Below are 20,728 nucleotides of genomic sequence, written 5' to 3' on the forward strand. Positions count from 1 at the left end.
CAGTTCAAAACGTGGAATAGTAGAATGAAGATGGTTCGGGCCTATGTGAAATTTTTTTTTCCCTCTCAGCCCTTCTACCTGCAAAGATCAGCTGCATACTCTTGTCAATTTCTGTGCAACAGCGTTTCCCAGCTGCCTCTCCTTGCCCACTCACCTCCTTTGCAGAGACAGTCTCAAGAGCTAATGGTTACTGGCTTCCAGGGCCCCTCTGTGTTTACTTTGAGAAGGTCAGGCACAATGCTGTGGTGTGTCGCTGTTTCTTTCTTTTCAAAGCACCGGTATGAATTTGATAAAGTAAATTGTTGTTCTAGCAGGAAGCAGTTAGGGGTCACAAAATAAATAGCCGTAGAATTCAAATAAATCCGAAGAATAAAACCAAATAAATCCATGTGTGTATGCACAGTGATACATAAATACACTTTTTAGAAAGTGAGCATTTTTATCGCTGCTGGGCTGGACCAAAGTAATTGAAAAATTGTGGAGTTCATGGTACATTTTTTTTTTTTTTTTTTAAAGAGGCGGTCTGGGGCTGCGAGCAATGTGACGTGAATTTAATTCCTTTTTGAGAAACATGGAAATGGAATTTTATCTTTTCAACAACCGCTTATCTTGGGATTTTTCAGCTGATGAAATTCACAGTTGGATGAAACCAATTTGCAAAGTTAAATTGGGGGATCCGGGCATTTGGGGGTAGACTAAGAGACTCTGAACGAGCTAAATATTCTTCGTCTCTGTTCTCTTCACTTGAAAATGAACGATGTGTGCTTAAATAATTTAACTTGACCTCTTCAGATTGTTGGAAGATTCAGTGCAAATATGGGTATAAAATATCTTCCACATTGCTGGTGTTGCTGTTCCATCAGTGCTGGCTATTAACAAGATACTTTTCTTGGTCTTCCCCAGTCCTCTAACATTTAGCGGCTCACCTTTGACTTTGTGAAGTAGCATGGCGGCTTGGTGTTGAACTTGGGTGGTAGGGGAAGAAGAGGTTTTCTAGTTGGAGAGAAGAGTATGAACAAAAACACAGTCTCTGTGTACTGTTTCCTTGGAGGCCATGTCCAGGAATGCAGCCGACCGTGAGGCAAGAGAGAGGAGGTCCAGGTCACAGGGAACCCCCCGAGGTCATACTTAGGGACTTTATCTCGTCCTGTACAATGGAGAGCCATCAAAGAGACTTAAGCAAGGCACTGATGTGATGTGCTTGTGGTCAGAAAGTGAACTGGTAGGTACATGTGACAGTCAGTGAAAACCAGGAGAGGGATGTGGAGGACATTGCAGTGAGCAGGCAAGAGATACTGTAGGCCTTCGCTTTTTGCTTCAGAGTTATGAAGAGCTTTTCCTGGCAGGTGATGGAATCCATTTGCCATGACCTTTAAGAGAATGGCATCTAAGCTAACACTGATAAACCCGCAGCAGCTGCCAGGGTGGCCTGGTGCTCCCGGATGCCCTTGGGCTCTGCTCCAGGGCTGTGGGCAGCAGGGCCCCACTCAGCTCACTTAGTCTCCTTAGTGACTCTTCAGTGGAAGAAAGAGGTTGAAAAGGGCCCCACTGAGCAGCTACTAAGTGCCAGGCACCATGCTAGGAGTTCTGTGGGCTTCATTCTCTTTGAGTCCCCACAACTCATTTGCAAGGAAACTGAGGCTCAGGAAAATGGAATTAGAACCAAAGGTCACATTGCTAGGAAGTGATGGATCTGAGATTCAAATTCAGGTTCTGTTACTCCAAGGCCTTCCCTGCTCCAAGCAGCAGAGGCCCGGGAGGAGCTTCTCCAAGAGGGTATGGTGACAACTAACACTCTTGACGAATGAGATATCATTAGACTTGAGGCTCCATTGGTCAATATTACAAACTGGGCTTAAATTTTAGGAGGGTACTGTGGCACAGGGGGAAAGCTCCTGCCCTGGCTCTTCCACTGCCTCCCATAGTACCCCTGGATGCTCCTCTTGGGGCTGACCAGGAAGAAAAGTGCGTGCATGTACTGAACGCTCTCTGTGGCCCATACATATCGCTACAAATGCAAGGAATTACTGTCACTGTCAATGTTCTTATTTGGGGTGGTCTTTGCTGTCGGCCAGTGTTTCTTTGGCCTCCTTTCATTGATGTTTTCCCTTTCCCCCCCTCTCTCTTTTTTTTCTTCTGGTCCATATGGTGGTTCCATGTTGAGCAGCTGGCCTGCCCTTCCTCATCATTGAGACAAGCACCATCAAACCTTACCACCGAGGGTTTTACTGCAATGATGAGAGCATCAAGTATCCTCTGAAAACCGGTGAGACGATAAACGATGCCGTGCTCTGCGCTGTGGGGATCGTCATTGCCATCCTTGCGGTAAGCATCTGGGCCACTGTGCTCAAACCCACTCACTGCCCCTGGATCCTGTTTCAGAAAATCCAAGCCAGCACAGTTGGCAGATCAAGTAGAATTTCATGTTATTAATATTGTTTATTTACATTACTACTATTACTTAAAGTATTTTCAGGGGCACCTGGGTAGCTCAGTTGGTTAAGCAGATGCCTTTGGGTCAGGTCTTGATTCCAGGGTCCTGGGATCAAGTCCCACATTGGGCTCCTTGCAGGACTGCCCCTCTCCCAGCTTGTGCTCTCTCTCTCTCAAAAATAAAAGAAATCTTTTAAGAAAAGTATTTTCAAATACTAAATATATATGAATACACGAATATACCAGACGTATAATTTCTATATGCATGTATATACTAAAAGTATCATGAAAGTACACAAAGCCCCCCGCCCTAAAATATTTTGCCTGCATGATCCTCACAACCATCTGGTGAAGTCTAGATACTGTTCTTTTTTTTTTTTTTTAAGACTTTATTTATTTATTTGACAGACAGAGATCACAAATAGGCAGAGAGGCAGGCAGAGAGCGGGGGAAGCAGGCTCCCTGCTGAACAGAGAGCCAGATGTGGGGCTCGATCCCGGGACCCTGGGATCATGACCCGAGTTGAACGCAGAGCCTTTAACCCACTGAGCCACCCAGGCGCCCCTCTAGATTCTGTTCTTATCTTTCTTCTACAAATTAAAATACTGAGGTCTGCAAGAGTAAAAATAATTTGCCCAAGTTCACTTGGAGCCGCAGAGTTAGGAATTGAACCCAGCTGCCCCTTAGCCCAGAGTCTGAGCTCTGAGCCATGACACTGAGCCCCAGAGAGAGGGGGATGCCATCAGATGTCACAGGCATTTTCTGGGCTCTGTTCACACCATGGCTGTGCTGCTGTAACAGTGGTCATGCCACTGATGTTCCCTGGCATATCATTCACTTCTCACACCCAGGGATGGTGGTGGAAAAGTGAAGATAAAATGGCACTTGGAATTGAGAGACCGGGGTTCTAGACCTGGCATTCTGCTAACAAGCCGTACATCCTTAAAACCAGAGATGACCATCTTGCTTCATAGTATTATGATGAACAGTAAAAGAGGTCATGAATACTGAAATAGTTTGCAAACTCCCAATTGCAGAATAGGTTACTCAGGTGCAAGCATAAACATACAGGTCTTCCCTTAAAGGATGAAGTCCTCATTGAGGATGCAAAAATGAGCCACGGACTTTGGAACCAAGTCTAAAATTATTTAGAGCAACAGTCGCATCATGGAAATTGGGGTATGGCCTGACTTGGAAGATCACCACCCTGTTTTAGACATGTCCATTTAGGGCAGGGGTGAGGAGCGTAACTGATGGTAATCTGTCTCGGAATTTATGAGTCCTGCATTTTCACAACTGTCCATGACCCACCTCCAGAATTTTCTGCTGATCTCTGCCCTTGAACCCCAGCCACGTGGGCATAAGGGACAAGCGTCATGTCCACCAAGGTCATAAATTCTTCCTCTCAGTTCCTTGAGTCATGTTTATATTAGCCAGAACTTGGAAGCTTATCTTTGGCCTGTATTAGAAGCCAAGAAGGAAGGAAGCTAAAGTTAAGACTATTTTACATGAGTTAAGTGCTAATATCCCCATTATACAAATGGAAAACTGGAAGCTCAGAGGGGTTAAATGATATGCTCAGTGTCTATAGCAAATAAAATTGGGGGCTCAAGCCTATCCCTAGCTTTTTTCAACTCTGTTTCCATTTTGGAGACTTGACTTCACATTGTGAGTGGCTCTCCTTTCCAAATTAATTGCCCAAGGGATAGGCAGTTGGCTACTCTTGCCTATTCTGGATCACATGCCGCTGATGGTACTGAACCACATTTCATGAAGTTTTTCTTTTGACTTCCCCACTCTGGGGGTTGGTTGTAAACTTTGAGACCCCTCTTTGTTTTTTAATAACATCGTAAACCAGGCACACAATCAACAGTTTGAAATTGGGAAAGGGGGATGGGGACTAGTAGAATTCTTTCCAACCTTTAAAATAAAAACAGTCCATTTGGCAACTCTAGAAGTTTCTTAAAGGTGGACTGAGGATCTTTGTGTTCAGAAACTGAGAGATACAAGATCTAATTTTACTGTTGCTCCAAACTGACAGTATGCGGTTGAGTTGCATGGCTTTCGTGGAAGAGAAGTTTGTCACGGCAGGCAAATAATTGTACGGTATCTTGTACTAAGGTTTGAACAGGTGTTTTTGACACTTGGAGGATTAGTTAACTGAGTGCTTCTAGGAAGCTGACTATAACCCAGGAGTGGTTAAGATAAGAATAGCACAGGGACAGGGGTGTCATGAGCCCTTTGCTCTCTCTGCATGCAGTTAACGTGGGCTTGCCTGGTGGGGCAGCTCCTGGGCCCAGTGCAGTGGACAGCAGCTCCCTTCAGAGGCTGTGGCACCCACTGCTATGTGAACCACCATTGGTGAACCACCATTCTCTCCAGCCCTCATTTTCCTTATCTGTGTTGCGTTTACTCATGGGAATGGCTGTGAGACTCAAACGCCATTATTCGTGGGAACGGACCTTGTAGTGCTAGGTTAGATGGACACGGTGCTAAATACGCTTCTCGAAGGGCTGGGCTTCTCGCCTGGGCTTCCTTCCTTAAGCAAAACTCCTGCTCAGCAGTCCTTTCCCTGCTGTTGGCCAAGACCAGCCCCTTCTTCCTCTTGAAAGGCCAGCACTTCTGAGAAAGATCTGCTTTAAGGAGTTTAGTTTGGCTTGCTTTTCTCCTCATGTCATGTTGGTGTTTTAATTAAAGTGCTCCTTGACCTCTCAGGTTTCCTTGAAACAGGCAGTCACGTGCTGTGGCCTTGGATCTAGGATGAGCAAGGGCATTGCTTCCTTATCCCGTAGGATGTCAGCAAAATAGGCTTGGACAGTGCTTTCCTATAGTTCCAAAGGGGTGAGGGGGTGAGGGAAGGAAGCAGGCAAGAAAATACCACAATAATTGGTGTCCTTTGTTAGGCGCTATTATGTGTCCTAGAAACCTATGAACCATGTTTAAGCATTTCACCCTTGCAGAAGCCCCAGTAGCTAGGTAATCTTCAAGGTTTCCCTTTAGCCTAGGGGTTAAAGGTATGAGCATATCTGAACTCCTGCTGTGGAATGTGTAGCAAGTGAATTAACCCCTTTGAGCTTTAGTAGACTCATCTGTGAAATGGAGATGATATATGTAAAGTAATTCCGTGCTTGGCATCTATAGTATACTCAATAAATGTTAACTGTTTTATTGGCAAATGAGTAAACAGTCAAAAAGTGGTGAAGTGACTTGGCCAAGACCTCATGTCTAATAAAAACAGAGTCAGGAAAGGAGCTCCAGCCTTGGGAGCCATCCTGTGTCCCATTCTTTCCTTGTAGTTAATTCACTAAAACCCAGATCTCTTGACTCCCTCCAGTGATCTTTGCAAGAGGGCTTGACCTCCAGATCTAGCTATGTCCGCTTTTCAGTCGGAGGCGCGTGTGAGTTCTGGGCCCATCATGAGGTCTGCTTACCTACTTACCTGCCATTAAGTACTTGAGTCCTCGTGGAAACAGGCAGAAGCAGAGACCTCAGAGGGAAAATGAGTAATTTACTTTAGTATGCTCAATTCTGGAAAACCTATATACGGCCTAAATTCAACAACAACAACAACACATTTCCCACTTTCCCATTATGACTGGCCCTAGAGCCTGGCTGGCTCCATCCCGGATCTGCTTCTGATCAGAGGGCGTGAATGACACTCAGGGAGGGAGAGGGGGACCCAGGGCTGGAAATCTAATCATCCCACTTCTTGCTGGCCGGGCCTTCTCCTGCCGACCTTGAGTTTGTTTAAAACAACAAGAGAAGCCTTGGCTGATTTGGGTGCCCTCACTCCAGTGTGAGTGTCCCCACAGCAAAGGAGTGGGGGTCCAGTGTAAGACAGAGTGGGATGTGGACACGCAGGTCGTCAGCAATTATAGAGAAAGCAGACACCTTTCTATGGCAGGAGATATGGAAAAATCCAGTCGTTTTGACTGCTTTTTCAGATGTATCTCAGATTCTGGAATTATAGCATAATAGGAATTCTTTCCAAATCCACAAAGCAGTGGTTCCTGTCCCTGCCTTGTAAAGGTTTAATGACTCTAGCAGCAGTGAGATTAGGAGCAAAACCTGTAAAGTATCACCCCCTACCTAGCCTCCTCTCAGTTTGCCTTACACTACACCGTGAAAGGCATTATGCGCAAAGATTTTAATACGGAAAAAATGCTCAGGATTCATTTCAAATAAACATGGGCTCTGTGCTTGCCTTGGTCAGACCCTGAAAGTGGTTTATATAGATTCTTAATATCTAGGAGTTGAAGCGTGGATGAGTCGTGGGTGCAGCCCCTCCTCCCTCTGGCCATATGAATTCTACTCCTCCTCAGAGATCCTGTTGAATGTGACTTCTGTAATAATATTGCTCACTAGAGAAATAGCTCAGACTTGGGCATCATCTGGTTTAGGTTCCCGTCCTAACTTTTGTGCTTGTTCATTATCAGACCCCTTTGGGAAAGAACTATACCTTCCTTTTCTGTGGATTGGTGACAGTGGTTCTCCAACTCCATAGGGTTTTTCTGGAGGTCACATCAAGTGCCATTATGCATGCTGTCAGCGAGAATCATCCCTTTCATTTCCATAGCATCCTGCAGTTAACAAAGTGCACATTTTGGGCACATTCCCTGATTTGCACCTGGTGGTGATCCTGGGAGGTGGACTGTGACAGCCAAGGCAACTGGGGATCAAGGATATTAAGTGACTTTCCCATAACTAATTAGTGGCAGGGCCAGACCAGGGGTCCTCTGATTCAAAAGCAAGGCTTTTTTTTTCCTTCTTTTTTTTTCTTTTTTTTTTTCCTCCCTAAATAATGGCCCCACTGCTGCCTGGTAAAGCCTGCCTGCCTGCCTTCCACAATTACTTTCAAGCACCCCGAGGTAGCAGATGCTAGGGACCTGGTGGTGCACCTCTGCCCTAGTTGCATCTCAAGCAAATAGTACCTTCCATACTTCTGGCCTGGTCATGTGCTCTGTGTTCAGGTCTTGTGTTCAGGTCTTGTCTCCCCAGCTAGATAATAGGTTCCTAGAAGGCCGAGACCAGGCTTTCCCTCTTGCCCATGGTAGGAACTAAATCCACCCCAGGCAGACATCTCTCTCTCCAGGAAACATTCCTTGGTTGCCTCCTCCCCCACCTTCCAAAGGTCCCAGAGATTCTCTGGGCCAGCCTCGGACTTTGCAGTCACTGGGTGGAACTGTCCTGTGTGTTTACTTGTTTATTCTTCTGTTACTCTGTGAGCCACAGCAGGCAGGGACAGGGACTGGCCTGGTCTGGCTTTGAATTGCTCATGCAAGGCACAGACTATGGTGCTTAAATCACAAGCAATACATTTTGGGCAGAAAATTTAAAAAAAAAAAAAAAATTGGGCCAGGAGATGTCAAAGGACCTGTGCAGCAGGGAAAAGTATCCCATCTTCTTCCCTCAAATCTTAAATATGGCCCAGGATGCACATGGGAACATGCTCTGTGGGACGTGCAGATTTCTCGCTGGAGAGACAAGAAGAGCTTAATACCTCCAAGACTTGTTTATTCAGGATCGGGCTTCAGTGTGCCCACATCTGGATTTCATTACTTCCTCCCCACGCCCCCAGCCCCCTTTATCTGAGAGAGCACTGCCAAGAAAACAAGGTTCCCCAAGATTGCCTCCTCATTAAAGGTTAGGCGAGTTTTCAACTCTGAAAACAGTGAAGCCAGGCTGGCCCAGCAGTGCCTTGGTAGGAGACCCGGTCCCCTGGTTTACAGTCCACGACATCTGTGCAATTACCAGGACCACCCACGGAGAGTGGCCCCATGAATCCTTCCACTGTGCGGGTCCTTGATCAGATGGCTACAGAGTTCTTCTGAGACCTTCTTATCCCTGAGGGGATGGTGGGAGGGGGCATCTATTTGCCATTTAACAAACACAGACGTTGGGATTAGGATTTAGTTTGTACACACACACACACACACACACACACATACACACACACACACACCTCTCCAGCCCCTGGAAGACGTGAGAGCTCCAGCAGTTCTCCCTAAGGTCTGTGTAGTCCTTAGGGGTTAATGACTACGTGGAAAATGTATCCAGCATGAAAGTGGTATTTAATTTATCCATTTCAATTTTTTATTTTTTTTATTAATATATAATGTATTATTAGCCCCAGGGGTACAGGTCTGTGAATCACCAGGTTTACACGCTTCACAACACTCACCATAGCACATACCTTCCCCACAGTCCATAACCCAACCACCCTCTCCCTACCCGCCGCCTGACCCCACCACAACCCTCAGTTTGTTTTGTGAAATTAAGAGTCTCTTATGGTTTGTGTCCTTCCTAATCCCATCTTGTTTCATTTATTCCTTTCCTACCCCCCAAACCCCCCACGTTGCCTCTCAACTTCCTCATATCAGGGAGATCATATGATGATTGTCTTTCTCTGATTGACTTATTTCACTAAGCGTAATACCCTCTAGTTCCATCCACCTCGTCACAGGTGGCAAGATTTCATGTCTTTTGATGGCTGCATAGTATTCCATTGTATATATACTACATCTTCTTTATCCATTCATTTGTTGATGGACATCTAGGTTCTTTCCATAGTTTGGCTACTGTGGACATTGCTGCTATAAACATTTGGGTGCACATGCCCCTTTGGATCACTACATTTGTATCTTTAGGGTATAATTTATCCATTTTAAGTGATAATGCTCTGGAGGCTGAGAAATCCATTCTGTGAGTCTGTGCATTAGGGCATGGGGTGGGAAATCTGATACTGTTTATAAGCGATCTAATGTTGGGGCGGGGGGGGGGAGACTAAGGCCTTATCTTAAACCTCTTCAACAGTTAGGTGACGTAGGTATTATTTACCCCTTTTTACAAATAAGGCAGGATAGGAGGCGTCCGAGGTAGAGGCCGCTAGTGCAAGGTTACTCTCAGTTTAGTGGAGGGAGCAGGAATTAAAACCCCAGTCTCTCTTGGCTTCAAAGCCCAGTGCTTGGACTGACATTTATTGAAGACCTGCTCTGTGCTAGGTACTATGCAGAGTGCTCTTTATTTCATGAGCTATAAAACTGTGTCATTTCTGGGCTTGCTTGGAGAGTTCAGTGTATGGAGGAGGTCTACATGACCACTGCGCAGATGATCGCCTAAGATCCTAAGACCAACGGTGTGCAGTAGTATTTTGTATGAAGTGGCTTTGCAGAAGGCAGTGGCCGGCTGTAGGTGGATGCTTGGTGAGATTGCCCTTAGAGCAAGGAAGCATTGTGGTAGACACCTTGGCCTACAGCTGGTATTAAGACGCAGATATAAAACTAGGAGCTGGTGTTCTAAAGGGGAAGCCAGGCAAGGAGAAGACCGACTGCACTATTACTCTCAGGAAGACTGAGGAGTTGATCAGAGAACATGAGGAGAGCCAGAGCACTCTCTGCTGGTGGTGGGTCCCAGAGCCGAGAGCTTCAAGGACAAAGGAGACCAAAGGCAGTAGATGGTGTGAGGTATAAATAAAGTGTTGCTATGGGAATTCAGAGGAAGATGACTGAAGGTTATTTTCATTGCTGAAGACACCATTGCTGAAGACATCATTGCCACCATCATCATCCATTGAGCACTAGTCCCACTTAATTATCACAATGACCCTGGAGCTCTTGGTACTGGTGTCATCCCCTTTTTACACGTAAGGGAACAAGAGTTACAGTGCTCAATCATCTAAGACCTTGAAGTTAAAAGCCAGAACTCTAACCCCATCTGTGAGTTGACACTAGAGCTCTACTTTGAAGGGCAGGTGGGACTTTCATCAGAGACGCTTCTAGGCTTCTAGGCAGAAGGGATTGCTTCAGGGATGAGAAGCTGAAACAATGGAGTATTTTCAGGAACTGTAAAGCAGACCTGTTCAGTTGGAAAAATAGAGTATCCAGGAGTAAGTAGATAGAGATAAAAGATAAAGAGAGCACAGCAAGATGGTGAAATGCCTTGAATGTCAAGGAGATTTTTACCCGAATTAATGGGCTGGAGACTGATGGAAGTATTTGAAGCTAGCTTCGTCAGTTTTGCAGCTAAGGTGAGGATGAGACCTGAACCACAGTGGGGGTGATGCAAGGGGAGGAGAGAGGTGATGGACGGGAGGCAGCTTGCAGAAGCAGGGTGACCACGTGTGGATGGCAGTGGGATAAGGAGGCCTACAGGGTCATGTCTTTGCAGTTGTATGGTGGTGACTCGAACAGAGATGAAGGGAAGAGCCGTGAGGTTTGGGACAGAAGTTGAAATGAGCGTGATGTGAGACTGGGTTGGGTTGACATCCTAATGTCATCCATGATGCTAGTTGGGAGATTTGGCAGAAGATTGGAAGAGGGCTGACTGGAATAAGGGGTAAACTGCAATGAGAGAGAGAGAGAGAGAGAGAGAGAGAGAGATGCCCTTTGGGTGGTCATCTTCCCAGAGGTAATAATTCAAACTGCTGAAGCAGCAGAGATCGCAGCAGAAAGGCAAGGAGAAAGGTATTTGAGAAATAGGAAGAAAAGCACTGTGGTGCGTTATTCAGGAAGCTTAGGGAATTCAGTGTCAAAACAGTAAGAGATGGGCCCTGGGAGGTGGTACAGAAAACCCATCCTGAAGCTCCTTGCACAGATAGGCAGGCCTAGTCATGTAGGAGACCCGTGCTCTAAGTCCCGACCTTTGGGAAAATAATGATGCTTCATCCTTCAGAATGCCTTCTTCATAAAGTGTCTGGGCTTTGGGCAGCCACCACTGATTTCGGCCATCACTAGCTTCTGGGCCTCTCTCTGGCCTCTTTGCTGTCTATATGCTGGATTTTGGAGTTTTGACTTACCCACAGGGCCCAGAAACTCCACTGGTGACCTTGCATAGAGCTCTGTCCTCCTTGCCTTTCCCAGTCTGCAGGGCACTGATCTCTTGCCAAAACGCTGAAGACAATCAAGCAGGAGAAGAAGCGAGGATGAAATTTCTCATCAGTTCTTTCTAGTCACGAAAGGTGCTGCATCTTGTTGTACGAGATGGAGCATTCAGCTTCAGAGAAAATACAGCTGCCGTCCCCATCTGTCAGCAGGACCCAAATACGTTTCCCTTTCTCTTGGGACTGAGAGCCCAGTGTTTGTTGAATGAATGATTCTGTTCTGCATGGAAAGAAGTTCACTCATGCGCACAACCAAGATGTGAAAGAACAGCTTGGCGCGCTGTGGCTCACAGGGGCTGAGGTGTGCAAGTGCCTGACAAGTAAGTGACCTCACCACATGCTCCAGGAGCATCCGTCTCCCCAGAGACTCAGATCATGCTGCCTGCTAGGACTTCACACAGAAAGCCGGCTTCGTGCCATGGGACAGGGCACAGGAACTGGAGTGGGATCCATGCTGCGGTAACAGCCCTGCTATTGCCGAATTTCTGACCAAGCCTGATTCGCTGGCCTCTCTGGTCTCCCCTATACTCACTTTTAAAGTGGTGACAAGAATTGAGTAATTCCTAGGGTGTTGTGAGAAGCAGATAATGCAGCAGATGTGAAAATGCTTTGTAAGTTGTAAAATGCTATGCAAATATTATTCTTCAAGCAGATCAGAAAATAGGGATGTTTGTCCTTCAGAAGTCTCTCGAAGACGGATTGTTGGGACACTGTCCACAAGTCTTAACTTTTCTTGGGATCATTTATAGAGAGGAATGTGACAAGTGACCTAAATGGTACTGTAGGCCCGCCCTTGCTGCCTGGGGTTTAGGCTTCTCTTCTGCTTAGTTCCCCTGAGAAAGACATCCTATAGACACAGTGGTCAAAACCAACGTATCAGTACACGTATCTTCTGGTTCTACTCTGGAGGGGTGGTACTTCCAAACTCTTCGATTTGGAATGTTCATTTCTAAGGAGCTTTTGGAAGGAGCTTAGAAAAGATATTTTCTACAAGTATGTGTTGATTTTTTATTTCCTCTTCTCTGAGGGAAAGAGAAAAAAATTAACTTTTGGAGGGGTCTTCTGCTGGGGGCCAGCCATTTGGCATATCACCTGCTTGCATCCCTTGGCAATCCCACCAGGTGGATGATTTTTATCTTACTTTTATCGATGAGGAGACCTAAGCCCAGAGAGGTGAAGGCACTTGCCTAAGGTAAGAATGGGCTTCAGACTAAGGATTTTCTGGCTCCAAAGTCAGTGCCTCTTTGACAACCGCATGCTCTCTCTTTTCCAAAAAGTTGATGTTCTCCAAATTTCCTCTCTGGAACACTTTGATACTTGTGAACATGTGGGCCATCAAGCTCTTTGACACCAGAGAGGATAGGCAGAGAGGCATGCTCTTGGAGCTGGGGACAAACCGTTACCGTTGTCAGGCAAGTTAAGATCTCTTTCTGTCCCCTCGTAGCTTAATTGCAGTGCTTTCCCACTTTATTAGTTTCCAGATTCTGTGCCAAGTGCTTTAAAAGGCAGGTAGGGGAGAACTCTCCTCTGCTGCATGGCAGCTTGCCATCCCCCTGAATCTGTTGCTTGCTCTTTCAGAAAGGGATCAGCATTGAAGGCATTCTTCTGGGCAGTGAAATTTACATATCACAACTTTGCTGACTGAAGCAGAAATGTGGGCTCCAGGGATTGGAGTCCTGGGTGGGGCCCTAGCCTTCATAGGGAGAGGGAAGAGCTGATTTTATGACCCAGGAATAAAAACATTGTGAGGGATGAATAAGGTCCGAAAGCAGTCAATCTGGAACTCCAACATTAGGTGTGTAACGTGTCAGAGAACAATTTAAGCTTTTGCCTCTTCTGCAGAGGTGAGGTGTTTGCCCGACTCTCCCAGCCCAAATCTCATTCAATAGTCTTTTAAGGGTTAGGATTACAAGAAGCCAAGTCCGGCTGGTTCATAATGATGATTTATGGCTGTGTTGTCGACTCCCCGACCCTTCTGTACAAGGGGATAGAGAAAATACATAATTTGTTGCTCATTAACTGCAAGATCTGTCAGAGCTGCCCCAGAAGGCCATGTGGTCCTGGAGTCATGTGTCTGCTAAATGGCTTCAGCCCGTTCCTGTCCTTGAAAATATGCCATTGCTGTTCTGCAGTGGAAATTGTTTTTAATAATGATAGAAGTACAGCTGATGCCCAGTTTACGATGGTTTGAATTACGACTTTACAATGGTGCACAAACAATGCACAGTCAGTGGAAGCTGTACTTGATTTTTTTTCTTTTCCATGGGCTAAGAATCTGTGGTACGGGTGCCTTCTTGTGAGGCTGGGCAGCAGCAGTGAGCCCCAGCTCGCAGCCAAGCCCTGCGATCACAAGCGTAAACAGCCTTTCTGTACCCATGCTGCCCTTTTTCACTTTCAATGCAGTAGCCAATAAATTACACACGCTATTCTATACTTAATTGCAACACAGGCATTGTGGTAATTGATTATGCCCAACCGTAGGCTAATGTCAGTGTTCTGAGCATGTTTAAGGTTGGCTAGGCGAAGCTATAATGTTCGGGCGGTGTATTCAGTCCATCTTTGAGTTACGATATTTTCTACTTAGGATGAGTTTTATCAGGACGTAACACCATCATAAGTCGAGAAAGATCTGTAACAAAACATTATATCCATATAGTCTGTTGTGAGTCTTTGAACTTAAGGGTCAGCATATCTGGGCTCCACTTTTGTTCTGTCACTAAGAAGCCTCAACTCCTTCAGCTAAGTGCCTGTCCCTCAGAGCCTTACCATCCTCAGCTGTACAGTGGCTGTAAATTCTTCACAGAGTCACAGATCAAATGAAACTGTAAAGTTCGAAAGAAATGTACAAGGGTACTGCTATTAATAGCTTAGTTATTAGGCATTTGAGGTGCCACGAAACAGCTTCTTTACCCCTTTCTCCTCCTGTGAGAGGAGAAAGCATTTTAACTGGTGGTTTGCCATGTGCGAGCACCTGGCACTGAAACTGAAGTTTTAGAACGAAGGGATGTTAGAGCTGAAAGTAGCCCTTGAGCTGTAATCAAACCCTTTCTCCCTGAAATGACGGAAGCACAGAGGTGAATCGCCTGAGATTAATCAGTAAATTCACCTATGAGTTGCTGATTGGCAGGGAAAAGCCACATGTTCTTTTTCAGCATCAAATAGGAAGTCAGGCTCAAGCCAGATCAGTTTAGAGTTTCTTAATTTGTAGCCGTGACACATCAAGGAACTCAGGAATCATTCAAGGACAGGGACTGTGCATAGGGCCTTGGTTCTGCCCCGTGGCCATGGCATCGTCTCTGAGGAAGTACTTTCCTGTGCTGTTGCTTTTTGCCTTTGCTTGGTTGGGAGGCTAGTGGTAGAGGTAGCACAGGAGAGTTGAAAGTAAATGTCATTGCAATTATGAAGGGATAAATTACAGAGTCTAGCGCCCTTATTTTGCAAATGCAGATACTGGCTTATCTCACGTTCACTCCGTGAGTAGGGACTTGAACCCTGGCCACTGCCTCCTAGTTGAGCGTTCGTCTCCTTGAGTCCAAAGTCATGCGAGCGTGATTTATAAATAAAGAAGAAAGAGCATGATGGTGGCAGTGGACATCTGGAACTTGTTAGCCTGTAAGGTTACACAGGGTAAAAGTATAAACAGGTTCAAAGGGGAATTAGACCAGCAACGGTAGGAAAGATTGCTGGGTGGGGAGCTAGAACACCTGGGTCCAATCTTTCCTTGCTAGTTAATTTGGACCTCAGTTTCTTCCATGTATAATGGACCCTTTCATTTCTGACGTGCTGTGCTTCTCAGGTTTTAATCTCTGCAGCATGTTATCAAAGGCCTTTCAGTAATATTTAGAGGATATTTCCAGTTTTATAATAAAACAACTGTGAAGACTATGGTCCTTCTTCCTTTTATTCATTCATGCAGCCAGTAGTCTCTGAGCACATCTGCGAGATCAGGTGCTCTCCCAGAGAATGGCTAAGCCAGTACTGTGTGCTAGACTGGCCTTTGACCATCTCCCTCTGAATCACACTCAGTGTGATCTGGGAACCAAAGCATAGCACTTAGAAATAATCAAGTATTTATAAACACAGACTCGCTGTACAAACGTTAGTAGTGCTGGTGGCTGTTCTCGCTCCCACACCTGCTGGCTCCTGGGCCCAGCTGGCATCTTCTTTCCACCTGGCCAATCCGTCCCACCCCCCACTAGACTTGGGAGCCCCTGAGAACTTGGATCAGACCCCATGCCTTGACCCCTTCCCCAGCTGTGAAACAATAACGGGAGACTTTGGAAAGGAGTGGCCGGATACGTCTGTCTATTACTTCCCTTGCGGTTGTGAACACACACTGGGCTTCCCTGAAAGAGCAAGCGTGGCTCATCACCCTGCCCCGCGAGAAGCTGTAAAAGGAGCAATGTGGGGTGTGATGAGTTGAGTGTTGCTGTCCCTGGACTGTGGTTGCGATCAGGAAGTGGCCGGGGCTGTGCTTTGGAGTTAAGACAAGAGCAGCAGGCTGTGTGGTTGGGCATGACCGAAGTGGGATGGTTCTCTGTTGTGTAGGCATCACGGGCGTTAGCCTTACGGAGAATGAGCTGGAGCCCCGTTCTTAATGTCACACCAGGCAGTGTGGGTCAAGCTGCCGCTTCCCTTGTCTGAGCTTCAGCTATACCTGTCTCATGGCCATTGTCAGGATTTCATGAAATAAAGCATCTGGGAGCAATCCCTGGTGGAGACTGGGTCATCTATGACTGGTGGCTCTTTTCCCAGGGGTGAGAAGCCTCCCTGAAGTGTTAGGAGTAAACACGGTGTGATGGGGGAAGGGTACGAAAGCCAAGACTCACTGGCTGTCCTGTAGAATTGAGGAGATGGAAGACAATGCCCATAGACTTGGAAATTTGCAAACACCGAAGGTCATTGTATTAAAAGTTCTTTAGTTTGTAGGCCAGTGTTCTCATCACAGCATTCTTCTAAAAAGGAAAATGAAAGAATCACTTTCTATGACCAGGTAATTTCCCATCCGTGTTACCAGATTTAAGCCAACGACTCGGCAAGGGCATGCGGCCTCCTTTTATGGAGAAGGAAACCGAAGCTTAGAGAGGTTGTCATGACTGAGCAACACCAGGCCAGTGGCAGAGCTGGGACTCAAACCCAAACATGGTCTTGGGCATTCACCTTCCTATAGAAACTCCCACCGTGGCTCAGTGTTGACACAAGGCTGGTGATCCCTGACTCCGAAGCCCAGTATCCTGAGATTGGCTCAGATCCTCGGACGCCCTGGCCACGCTTAACCATGTCCTTGATTGTTCATCTAATTTTTTTTTTCTATATTTGGGTCTTTGTCTCTTTGTTTAGTAAAAAAAAAAAAAAATACATAAAACTATGATATATAATATATATATTTAATATTATATTTGTATATGTATAAATATATTTGTATATTTTTGTTTTTACAAAGATACTATAGGGCCATGTGGGACTTTTTCAAAAAGGGAAAAATGACCATGTTAGCACTCCTATGTTTCCTCCCGTGCATATTTCTGTCCATGTATTTCTCAAATAGAAAATTGAGATTTTTTAAAAGATTTTATTTATTTATTTGAAAGAGAGAAAGAGAGGGTACACACAAGGGGGGGAGGGGCAAAGGGAGAGGGAGAAGCTGAGCAGGGAGCCCAATGTGGGGCTCGATCCCAGGACCCTGGGATCATGATCTGAGCCGAAGACAGCTGCTTAACCGACTGAGCCACCCAGGTGTCCTGAAAATTGAGACTTCCTAGGTTATAGCCAGCAGTTATACACAGAACATTCTCTTCCATCGGTAACTATCCTTTACAACATCCACTTACATGTCAGGTCTCATTACTGCTTAACTCCCCTATTGGTTTCCTTTCAGATCATCACTGGGGAGTTCTACCGCATCTACTACCTGAAGGAGAAGTCCCGGTCAACAATTCAGAATCCCTATGTGGCGGCCCTCTATAAGCAGGTGGGCTGCTTCCTCTTTGGCTGTGCCATCAGCCAGTCCTTCACAGACATTGCCAAAGTCTCCATAGGCCGCCTGCGTCCTCACTTCTTGAGCGTCTGCAACCCCGATTTCAGCCAGATCAACTGCTCCGAGGGCTACATCCAAAACTACAAATGCAGAGGGGACGACAGCAAAGTCCAGGAAGCCAGGTGAGTCGCCGCCTGCCATGGGCACGGTGCACACACCTTGGATGCAGGCGGTTTGGGGAACACTTACTAAGGCGCCTACTGCACAAGGTGCCAAGTTCAGGGCTGGGCTTCGGTTTCAAGGGGTGTATAAGGCACTGTCCCCATTCCTAAGGAACTCAGGGTCAAATTTTTTAGATATATTGATAAATAAGCAATTATGGCAGAACACTGGTAAGTCCATCCATCCATCCATCCATCCATCCATCCGCTTGCTCACGCATCCGTGGGTGCCCGCTAGGTTCTAGACAATGTGTCCAAAGCACTACCAAGGATACAAAACTGAACAAGGTAGTGCTGCTGTCAAGGTCACAGTCTAGGGAGGGAAGACAGATAGGCAAACATGTGTCAGGGTGTGAATATGGCCCCCTCATGCCCCTCTCTTGCTCTTGCAGGAAGTCCTTCTTCTCTGGCCACGCCTCCTTCTCCATGTACACTATGCTGTATTTGGTGGTAAGTACCTTCCTTCTGATTCCAGTGCAGTGCAGGGCCCTGCCCCAGCTCACATCTTTCCGGAGCGGAGAGCCCTCGGGATAGTTAGGGAGAGCTGTCGTTGTGAAATCCTTGAAAGAGAAGTTAGCTAGAAAAGTGAGGTTCTGTTTTTAGCTCTGCCATGGCGTCAGTAGAAGTTGTTTTACTTTCTAGATGTTTCCCATTTTTCAAATAAAACTAATACTTATCATGGCTCTTTGATAAGGACTGTGCACCCATTTTGAAGTTAAAAGGTGACGAAGACACGTGTATCACATTTTAATGTAACAAAACTGTTTTCTGAACATCCCTTTAACTCAGTTGACCCTTCCAGGCACTCTAGGTTATAAGTAGTATTATCTCTTTTGTGGGAAAGGATTATTAAGTAAGGCTCAGAGAATTCAAGTGAATGGTCAGAATTCACACGGGCACTAGCACTGATGCTCACATCCAAGCTCTGTCATAAAATTCCTTGTGGTATTTGCCATACCAACCCTCCTCCATCCCCTGCAGAGGGAAAGGCTTTCAAAATTATCAATATCTGGGGGCACCTGGGTGGCTCAGTGGGTTAAAGCCTCTGCCTTCGGCTCAGGTCATGATCCCAGGGTCCTGGGATAGAGCCCCACATCAGGCGCTTTGCTCGGCAGGGAGCCTTGCTTCCTCCTCCCTCTCTCTCTGCCTGCCTCTCTGTCTACTTGTGATCTCTATCTGTCAAATAAAATAAATTAAAAAAAAACTTTAAAAAAAAATTATCAGTATCTGGCGATGGGGAGTGATTTCATGTGTGACAGTATAATTCTGCCTCCCTGAGCACACGTGATCTCATAATAACAGAGTGAGGCATGACATGGGTATCCCTGCTGCTGGGATCCAGAGACCAAGCCCCAGGGAGGCTAAGCAGTGTGTTGGGGGGTCCCTCAGCTGGTGGTGGGGCTATGATCTGACCCCCCCCCCCTCGTGTTGCCTTTCCCATGGCCACGTCTGCTCTGATTTCCTAGAGGTGCTGGGACAGTGCAGGCCGAGGGCTCGTCTCCAGCTGCTGCCCAGACAGCGGCTGGTCTGTTTCTCTTTGTGAGTTACATGCGGTCCCCTGCCTCTCCTCTCCCCTTGAATGAGGTCCCTGTGCCAAGGCACTTCCTGCTTTCGGCCCCTTTGATGAAGAGCAAGAAGGCGCTGAGAGGTCAGACGTAGCTCAGGGGAGCATAAGCTGTTTGCAGAAAGAGCGTTTTGATTTTGACTTACTTACAAAACATAATTAGGATTTGGAAAAACTAGCAGAAGGGTTTTGTTTTGTTTTGTTTTGTTTTCCTTCGCCATCCTTTCCAAGCCCGGAGGCCTTCGGGCTTCCCATTACCTGGGATACAGAGCTGAAAGGTGGGCCCCAGCCTAGGAATACCTCAAACGTGGATTTTATTTATTCACGAATTGTGCTCCCCTCCCTTCTTCATTTGTTGTTGTTGTTTTGCTTTTGCTCTCTTTTAGAAAGCTAATGTAGTGAAGATATTTAGTTTCCTATTTCTTTTTTTTTATACTTTACTCCGGTCTGGAAACAATTTTACAAATGTAATTTCAGTGTTTGCAAAGGTGCTTGGAGGAGTGGGTCTGTGTTCATTTTTCTCCTATTCCTTCTTTTTTTTTCCAAGAGAAAAATGCTGGGTGATTTTGAAACCAACCCTGTGCGCTGTGTGCTCTACAGCCACTGAAAAGATAAAGGTGCTGACCTGTTTCTGGTGCCTTCTGTGTGCTGGACACTGGGGCAAGCTCACAAGACGGCATTCGGTTCTCTCAGTAACTTGATGAGATGCATTTTGATTACCTCGTTCTTAGCTAGAAACCCACCAATCAACCCAAATCTTAAGAATTTTAGTAATAAAATTTCTATCTCCTATAAAAGGGAGAAAATGGATTTGAAGGCTTTTCTTGTTGACAGCAGGATCACAGTCTGTTGTTTTCATGGTACTTCTCTTCAGAACACAAAAACAACCCCGCCAGGATCACCTTAAAGAAAAAAAAGTTTGCCAGGTGTTCATCTGGCCCAGTTGGTTAAGTATCTGCCTCCAGCTCAGATGATGATCCTGTTGTCCTGGGATCAAGCCCTGCATTGAGCTCCTTGCTCAGTGGGGAGCCTGCTTTTCCCCTGCCTGCTGCTCCCCCCTGCTTATGCTCTCTCTTTCTATCTCTGTGTCAAATTAATAAAGTCTTTTAGAAAAAAAAAGAAAAAGAATATAATTTCCTGACTCTAATTTCCATTTCAGCAACCTGCCTTTCTTCAGATCTACTTTAATGGAGGAGCTGTCCCCCACTGCCCCCACTCCCCATGACCACCTCCCACCAGCTATGATTATAGCCAGAAACCTCCTCCGCAGGGGTGAGGAGTGAGGGTGGATTTGGACCGAATGTTTGCATCTTTGGGGGAGGAAAAAAATTATAGTGCCTTTATGTTTCTGGAAAGAAGGAGGGGAAGGAGGCAGGGAAGAGGGAAGGAGGAAGAGAAGAGCCTCCTTAGTCCTCCATCGCCCTAGTGTCTTACTACACACACATGCACGCAGCCATGCACACACCACTACACACATTGTGTCGTGCACAACTCACGGATACTCATATATACAACATATAAACCCAGGGCTCTTATTTTTAGCTCTAAGGTTATCTTGCCGTGAAACAACCCCTGAGGCTAAATTCTAAGGAGGATGGTACTCTTTGCCAGGTGCGTTTCTATATGATGCTACGCAGAAATCTCAACCCTCTGAA

The 20,728-nt window shown here is 46.1% G+C and overlaps 1 protein-coding gene across 1 annotated transcript in view; it reads left to right on the forward strand.

The window, feature by feature from the left end:
• PLPP3 (phospholipid phosphatase 3) overlaps positions 1-20,728 on the forward strand; it is an 84,263-nt gene that overhangs the window by 39,728 nt on the left and 23,807 nt on the right. The window contains exons 2-4 of the mRNA XM_047725990.1: positions 2,168-2,325; positions 17,190-17,470; positions 17,902-17,959. Coding sequence (XP_047581946.1) covers positions 2,168-2,325; positions 17,190-17,470; positions 17,902-17,959 — 497 coding nt within the window. The remainder of the gene's footprint in view (positions 1-2,167; positions 2,326-17,189; positions 17,471-17,901; positions 17,960-20,728) is intronic.

Source organism: Lutra lutra, chromosome 4, assembly GCF_902655055.1.
Source record: "Lutra lutra chromosome 4, mLutLut1.2, whole genome shotgun sequence".
Classification (NCBI taxonomy): domain Eukaryota; kingdom Metazoa; phylum Chordata; class Mammalia; order Carnivora; family Mustelidae; genus Lutra; species Lutra lutra.